General features: G+C 46.3%; 1 protein-coding gene across 1 annotated transcript in view; it reads left to right on the top strand.

Moving 5' to 3' along the window:
* PACRG (parkin coregulated) overlaps nucleotides 1-6,261 on the top strand; it is a gene marked incomplete at both ends in the record, with an annotated part of 515,047 nt that extends 508,786 nt beyond the window's left edge. Inside the window, one exon of the mRNA XM_082669001.1 lies at nucleotides 6,101-6,261. Within this exon, the coding sequence (XP_082525127.1) occupies nucleotides 6,101-6,261 (161 nt within the window). The remainder of the gene's footprint in view (nucleotides 1-6,100) is intronic.
* Nucleotides 6,262-8,735: the final 2,474 nt, after the last annotated feature.

Here is an 8,735-nt window from a genome sequence, read left to right on the forward strand (position 1 = left end):
ATGTCACCAAGAAGCATCTTATCACAATAATATTTGCAGTAGGTTCCACACACACCCCCTGCCGAGACCTGAGCCCAGGCCCCAAGGGCTCCCTCTCTCTCCAGAGCAGATGATGTCATTGAGATCCAGGCAGAAGGAAAGCAGCTTTAGCTGTGGCTGAAGCCAGCACTGGTTACAGGTCTTGACAGGTAAAATTCCTTTCAGTTGAGCTTTACAGCTTTTGAAATGTTTTAGTTCAACATTGGAGCAACCAAAAAAAAAAAATGTCTTTTCTGATCCAGAAAGCATTGATTTAGTTTCTTCTGTGAGTACTTTTTAAAATTCCACTCAGCATTGCTGCAGGGAGGTTGTCCAGCCCCCCCTCCCCCGGGCACACAAGGAAGGACCAGAGTCCTTGCCCTGTGCTGAGCTCGCCAGCATCTCACCTGGGGAAATGGTAGACAGGCGTGTTCTCTGCAAGTCGCGTTATATCCATGGATGCTCTCATACTGAGAAAAGCTTCAGGCTGGACTTGGCCTGGATTCACGTTCACATACCATGTATGCAAAGTGGCCGCGCAAAGATGTCCAGAGCAGGAAGCGGTAGACCGAAGGAGGGCGCAGCCAAACCATGACCCGACGGCAGCCATTTAGTTCAAAGCCTTGTTTTATGACTGTAATTTAGCCTTCGGTGTGCCGAGAGAATCACTCCGCCTGGCTCGCTGTCTGGTGCTGTCAAAGGCCGAGGGGAATGTTGTTCTGTGAGTTTAATCATCTTTTTATTTGTCTGAGGTCTTTGCTACTTTCCACAGTTATTCCAAGTGCTCTTGTATACTTCAGAGGTGACACACACTGTCGCTGTCACTGAGCAGGGCAAGTTACCTCATAAATTGGAGCTTCCAAAAGTTAGTAGTGTGAAGAGAGATTGGTAATGGTAGTCTGGACATCATTTGAGTCATTGCTTATCATTTCCTGATTCACTCTGGTGGTTTTTAATTGAGTTTCCCAAGCTAGTGTTTTCTTTAGGAATGTTTGGTTCATGGCTCTGCAAAGCAGCCAAGTCATGAGCAATTTCAGGATGACAGGTGGCAGTGGGCACGACGCCTTCCTTCCTGCCGACCCACTGCCTCTCCAGTGTGTGGTCGTGCTGAGCCTGTCCTGCTGCTGCTTCAGCCAGGAGCCTGCAGAACTAATGGAAGTTTTCCCCAAATTGTGCCTACTGCTCTTCTTAGCCATGACCAGAAAGTATAGGTAGAGTTTATAAATTCTTTCATCCATTGGTACCAAATGAGTAATACGTCAGGTATGTTGAATAAGCAACCCGAAGTAAGCATTTATGTGTTTTCTATTTCCGATGCCTTAAATAATGCTTTCATTTCCCAATGACTTCTTTGTGTATTACTATTCATGTAACGATATCTATACACTTAACATTGAAGAGTATTGACCAAAAAACACTAGAGTCAGAAAAATCCACATGTGAATGTAACTCTCCTTGAGCCTCTTATGGCCGTCCATACATCCTTTCACTGCTCTTCCTGTTTTCAGATAAGGGGACTCAAGTGTCTGACTAAAACACACAGATAAGCCTTCTCTCAGGACACAGTTTCCAGCGGGAACCCAAGGAACAGGAGAGAGGCCTATAGCGCCAGGGCTCTGCAGTCAGGGTACGTGGCCCACACTGACTCTCATAGGGCGTGCACGTGACCTACAGGGACTGTGGCCAGCTAGGCTCCCCCAGCTGGAGGAGAAGCTCCCCAAAGGCAAGAGCTTTTGTTTTTCCATCTTGCATTACCCTGCAGGGCCTAGTCTTCCGCTGGCTACAGAGAGAACATCACTCTTCGGTATGGCCAAAGGTGCCATTGCCACCGACCTCAGCACTAACTTGGGAAGACCTTGCTCTGGCCACCAAAAGTTTCCTTTTCCCCGCTTTGCTTTTTTTTTTTTTTTTTCATTTTTTCCTGTAATAGTAGTAACTGAAGAAAGGAAAAGAATAAAGCTTTTACACAGTCTAGAAATTGTAAAAATGCTACGAGACTCTTTCATCGAAATCCTACAAGACACGTGTCTGCTGCTGGTCCGTGGCCACTGCCTTGTAGATACGTATCTATGCGAAATGTCAGTGCATCTGATACAGCCTCCCTTTGGATGGCCTTGGTGATGAGGTGTCATGATGGTCACTTCACAATCATGAGCTGAGTTCATTCACTGAGAGCATGCCATTGACCGACGAAAGACTGGGATACGCACGTCCCAATTCTGACCAAAGCGGCATCTAGAAAGAGAAAGCATCCAGGCTAGGACTGTCTAAAGGGGGTTAGATAGAAAATGAGGATGCGTGTGCTTAAACATACTACCTACATAATCAAAAACAACTTCAGGGGACTTCCCTGGTAGTGCAAGTGGTTGGGAGTCCGCCTGCCGATGCAGGGGACACGGGTTCGTGCCCCGGTCTGGGAAGATCCCACATGCCGCGGAGCGGCTGGGCCCGTGAGCCATGGCCTCTGAGGCTGTGCGTCCGGAGCCTGTGCTCCGCAACGGGAGAGGCCACAGCAGTGAGAAGCCCGCGTACCGCAAAAAAAAAAGCAACAACAACAAAAAACAACTTCAACATTCAGAATAATAAGTATACTTAAAATAATCCCTAACCAAGAAGGACTTTCACACAGTAGTTGCCCACCTCCTGCACACAAGGACCTCTAAGGAGAGAAACCAAATCCCTTGTCCTAGTCTATTTGCATATTATCCCTTTCGAAATGCAAAGTCTGGTTTAAACCGTTGTTTTACTCCTATTTGTTTGGTTATAAATAAAACATATCTTTTCCATCATCAATGTATCTTTCCAGCTGCTGGACATAAAATAGACTGCTAGCTTCCTGAATTGAAATGTCACCTTCCTAATCAGAATTGACAATCGTACATAACCATCTGGGTTGTTTTTTTTTTAAGCATCCTATTCTCACAAGTATGTTTTCCAACAGTGTCATATGTATCTTAAATGGTGAGCTCAAGCTAATTACCTCAAGCGCAGATTCTAAAAAAACCTGACAATATAGCAGTTTCGAAATGGAGACCACACCGCTCACCTGCCTCTCAACGTGGCTTGACACTAAACTGTGCCTGGTCATCACTTCAGCACCCAAAAGAAGGGATGTGCGCCTTTGTTGGGCTTTTCTCCTACCCCAGTGATACACATTCTGCAACCACAAAATATTCCAACTCCAACTCCCTTTTTGAACAAGCAACTGTTATTCTGTTCTGTTCTTTTTATCATTTGCTTTATACACTGTTGGGAAACAAAAAAGCTACATAGTTTACTTACTCCTACAGTTAAATATTTTTTAAAAAGTAAGAATAGGTTATTATTGAAATAAAGTGTTGTTTGTCATTATAGCATTCTGGAAGGCAGTGGGGATAACAGGGTGCGTTAAGCTTTCCATTGTGTGCAGACTTTCCACCCCCCTCTGCCCCCATCAGGAAAATAAGTCTGTCCCGTGATCTATTCAGTTCTTGACCTTTTGACTAATATGCCAACAAAAGGCACCATTTATTAGTGATTAATTTACGTATCTTTGTCCATCAGGAACTGGATCCAGGCTGTCACAACTGGGCACCATCACCAGTTAGATTTTCCATGTGCCCCCGGGATGTTTGCGCCATGGGCTCGGCTGGCTATGCAAACCTGGGTCCTGCAGGCTCCTCCCTAAGTGCACCCCTTTCGTGGGCAGGAGGAATTTATCAGGAATGTCCTCTGGAGGGAAGAAGCCCTCAGAGGCCAGCCAGACCCTCTCACTGTACCTTCTTCACGGTCCCGATCGGAATCCTGGGAGCTGACATTGTTCCTCACACGTACCTTCCTTACGGGTCTCCCTTGTCACACAAGCTATCTTTCCCTGTCCCTGATGCACCTGTTTTGGACTGTGTTGCTTTGGCCCTCCCCTCTTTTGGACCTTCTTCCTTAGCATCTTTTCTTTACACCTGTAACACGCCTGACCGACCCTCCCACACACACACGTATACACACACACACACACACACACAAGCACACACACACACAAGCTTCCTCCCCCTTCTCTCTTAATTTGACCCAAGACCTTCTCCTGTTGGAAAGCCCTCCACATGGATGGATACCTCGTTGGTATCACCTGGTGGGTGACCCCAACTGCACTGATTCTCTTCTCAGACCTCCCTGTAAATCTTTAAAAAACAAACAAACAAACAAACAAACCTATTTCATTTGTGTGTATTTGTCTCTCTATATATATTTTTAAGTTTACCTTTAGCTCAAAAACAAGAGGGCAAGAACGCTTTTGGTCAAGCATCTTATCTCTTATTTGTCCTGTACAAGTATCGCGTATGAATATTTTAGATGATCAGCTACTCTGTAAATCAAGCTTTGACTTCAATCCAGCTTTCCCCATCATAGCAGAAAGGCTTCCACCACGAGAAAGGAAAAGTCCACCTAATTACAATGGCTTTGCATTGTAAGTTCATTGGTTATGAAAAATTGATATGCACTGTAGCTGTGCGACTCGTAGCCTTTCTCTTTCTGAAAATCAGTAATATTTCTGCCTGTCTTCACCCCCCACCAAAAGAAACCAGTCAGGAAAGCCATGTCTTTTCTCTGTGGTACACAGAAGACAGTGATATTTCTTTAACAAGTTTCTGGGAAAATCAAGCACAAACCCTGCTTATCTATGCTGTGTGCGATTGTAATTGTTACCTTTATTCATGGTCTGAACCATTACTCCATCTTTTTTAAAATGTTCAGAACAACTGGGGAAAAAAACTTTGAAATATCGTTGTTCCCGTTATTATTTTCACATTGAAGCAAGATAAGCATTTGGAGCTACATTGAAATCTGAATAAAATAAACACTTTCATCTGGTAAAGTGCGTGGTTTCAAGTTGCAGCTGTTCGCCCTGCAGCATCCCATGGCCTGAGCCTTCAGGCCGTTTATCCTGAGGCCTCCGGGGCCTCTCAGCCCACCCTGTGGCCCTTTCCTTTCATCACAGATCAGGTGGGGGTAATGCCAGCAGAGGCACAGACGAGGCTCGCTTACTGGGAGAATAAACAGTGTTGAAACCCTTAGAAGTCTGGGCGGGAAATGCAACTTACATGCATGTAATGACTATTATTCGAGAAAATTGTGGAGTTTTTATACTCTGGATTGAAGTAGAGGGTCTCCCATTTGCGGCTGACCCCATGCACTTGGGTAACCTCACAGGTGGAACGGAATCAGATACTTCTCATCCAAATGGTTTGAGACCGGGCTGTGTATGGTGAAGCACATCAGACCCAGGTTCCCCCCCACCCCGAGGCCATCGAAGGCCACGCCTAGGACCCCCTTCCCTCAGAGTCTGAGAGGCAGCTGAGTGGTCACTCAGGGCTCTGGGAGACGAGGCCTCGGTCGGGTCCTCCCGGTGCCCCCCTGGGTGGCCCGCCTGCCTGGACTTAGACTCCAAAACCAGCAGTGGCACCAATCTCTATGCAGCCATGATGGATGGCTGGCATGCACGCATTCAGGGAGGCGCCAGGACCAGTCCCGGCAGGAGAGGCTGTTTCCTCCTCCCCACCTGCATCCGGAGTGATGGGGGTGCTGTCAGAGGGCTGCACACCTGGCTTAGTGATACCTGGAGGAGTGGGGCTCACCCCACGTACAGAAGCCGCAGACATGGGCACGGGCTAAGCTCCTCACTCCAAAGTTTGTCCATTTGAAATCACATAGAGCCAGCACCCTAACCTGGTGATGGACGGTTCCCTCTAAACATGCCATCTTGGGATTTTGAAGAAGTCAAGGTCCAAGAGAACACTGTCGATGTAATTACGAGATTTAGGAAAGAGATTTCCCTGACTTGTTAACTGTTGTGTAACCATGATCACCTCACTTTCATTTACTCTCTGATTTCTTTAGTTTAGATGAATTTTCATCAGCTCCATTCTAGGACTTTGTACTTTTGTGTATCTGTCACCACTCCTAAAACTCTACAGGATCGTGTAATAATGTTAATTGCTTGCGTCTCATGACAGGCATTCAGAGAAAAATGCCTAGACACGTGTGCAGGACTCTCCGGGAAAATGCAGCGAAATAACGGGCCTCTTTGTGTGTTTGCATGACCCAGTAAACTCCGGGGACGGCATCGACTACAGCCAGCAGAAGCGGGAGAACATCGGTGACCTGATCCAGGAGACGCTGGAGGCCTTCGAGCGCTCCGGAGGAGAAGACGCCTTCATCAACATCAAGTACATGGTCCCTACCTATGAGTCGTGCTTGCTGAATTAGCGGTGGGAACAGCTGGGATTCGAGGAAGGCTTCTCCTAGCCTTTTGATCATCTGTCTCTGCTGCTGTTAGCATCTCATTATCTGTGACTTCTACGGCTCACTTTTCTACAGCTGCTAAAAGAGTGGCTCATGGGCCGTTGGACTTGTAGCCCTATTGAGAGCAAGGCTTTCCAATACACAAATAGTGCCTGTTTCTTAGATTACAATAGTGTACTGTGCTTATTTGTTCTAGGAGAAGAATTGCTTCTTTATACAGTTAGGAAAGAAGCAGGAGTCCGAGTTAAACCTTCAGTTGTATAGACAATAAAACTACAATTTTCATACGCAATTCAGCAGTTGTGTCTGCCTGCCCCGAGGGTGGTTGTCAAAGGTTGGAAGGGAAGCGTTGGTGCTGACTGCTTAACAGGTGTTGGTCGTGGACGACAAGCACCCGTTCAGCAGCAGCTGTGCAGAACAGTGTGCTTTGACATCCAACAAAACTGTGGAGTCGATATTCCCATTACAGGAGGACAGTTTTGCCGCCCGTCATGAACCTCAGCTATAAAAATAATTGATGCTTCTAGCCCACTGGTGATCTGGGTTTGCAGGGGCTTTCCAGCTTATATTGGGAGGAGACAGGGAGGGAGGGAAGGGGAAGGTTAGGTGTGAAATGCAACATGGCAAACGTGGTTGTTTTTAAAAAAAGCTGGTTTGCATCTTTGTGCCTCTGTATTATGACATCCTGCATCTCAGGACCCCGGTGTTACTGACAAAATGCTATCCAGCGGTTAGCAGTTATCCAGCGGTTAGCGGTTATCCAGGGCTTTCGATCATTTTTGAAAATGACTTATAAGCATCTTAATGATCGCCCCTTGAAACAAATCATATTCTTTTCTTGGCGATTCTCCTTTCCTTGGCCTCCTCCCACGGGTGTGTTGGATGGCTTCTCACTGCACCTCTAGGTGGGTCTGATGGCACTGTTTTGGAATTTTATTGAAACCAAAAAAAAAAAAAAAGACAAAAGATATGCACTTTTTCATTCAACTGGGAAAGAGAAAAGGTGTCCGAAGAGAAGAGCAAGTGTAAGGTGTCAGCCCTGACAAGGGCGCTGAAGGTCTGTGGGGCGGTGAGCTCGGGGCATTTGAAACTCAGCCCGGAAAGCTTCAGAACGATGGACCCCTGGCTCTGCACACCTGAGAAATGCTGTAACTTCCCAGAATGCATAGCCTGAAGTGTCTCATTCTGTAGCAAAGGGCATCTTCTGCACAAAAGTGAAGAAATGAAATGTGTTCCCCTGGGAAACGGACCCTTTGCCTCGAGATTGCTGTCACTAATTATTTAAGACACAAGTTTCCAAAGGCAAACACCGAGTTTGAAAACTGGTTCATTATTCATCTTCCCTGATGACGGGCTCAGGATATGAAACCTAGCATCCAGGACCTACCTCCTAGTTTCTGGAAGCAGTTTTTAGGATAAACGGAGATGCGTGACCGGGTAAGAAAAATTGGCTTTCGTGTATAATACTTTGGAAAGACAGAGCTAGAAGCAGACACGGACAGGTTAAGACAGGTTTTTTTCTCCAAACTATGATGTTCAATTGTGCCCATGAGCTGCCGTCCTGGCATCAGTGATGTGTTCGAAGTGACCCCAAAGTCCACGATACTATTTGTTAGAAAGACGCTGGCTCTTAGTACCTTTGAATGTTCCTACCAGGATTTCCTCCACGGCTCTGTTGGGACTCAGAAGCAAGCCTGGCCTCTTACTCTCTGTCTTGCTTGTGAAAACCATCTGGTGTGGTAACAAGGAGACCCACCTGCCACTGAGCCAAGAGCCCTAACTCTGGCGTGGAATTCAAATATTGGGGTTCCTTTCCCAGCCCTGTCACTTACTAGCTGTCCTGCCTTTGGGCAAGTTATTTAACCTCTCTGAGCCTCTGGTTTCCTCAGCTGTAAAGTGGATATTACTCTACCCTGTAGGGATGTTCTAAGGACTAGAGGTGATTTTTGTGAAGTACTTAGCATAGTTTCTTATACCTGTTGGCCTTTTACTTCAAAGAAACAACGTTTGAATAATGACTAATTTCTACCCCAGCAAAGCAATATATATGTGGAAAATCCTCAGACGACATGATGCTTCCTACCTGGCAATGGTGAGTTCTTCATAATAAGAAAATAATTTTGCCGAAAACCGAAATAACTATAAAGATTGCACAATGTTCTCCGGAGATTTTTTTTTTAATGCATTGTTGTATTAGTATAGAAATAGGAGTGACTGCTTTTTCTGACTGTCACCTCTGCCCCATGTTTAACCAAAGGAGGTGATTTTCCTGTTCCTAGGGACACACAGAAAACAGAGAAAAAGTTACCCGGAGCAGGAGAGTGGATGGTGGTGAAGGGGTAGCGGGTCCCAGCCACGCAGGGAAGTTTTCCCTCCCCTCGGTGGTCGGCACAGGTCAGCGGGTGGGTGAAGGCGTCTCATACAATGGGAGCTGGTGG

Source organism: Grampus griseus (assembly GCF_964374135.1).
Source record: "Grampus griseus genome assembly, chromosome: 13".
Taxonomy (NCBI): domain Eukaryota; kingdom Metazoa; phylum Chordata; class Mammalia; order Artiodactyla; family Delphinidae; genus Grampus; species Grampus griseus.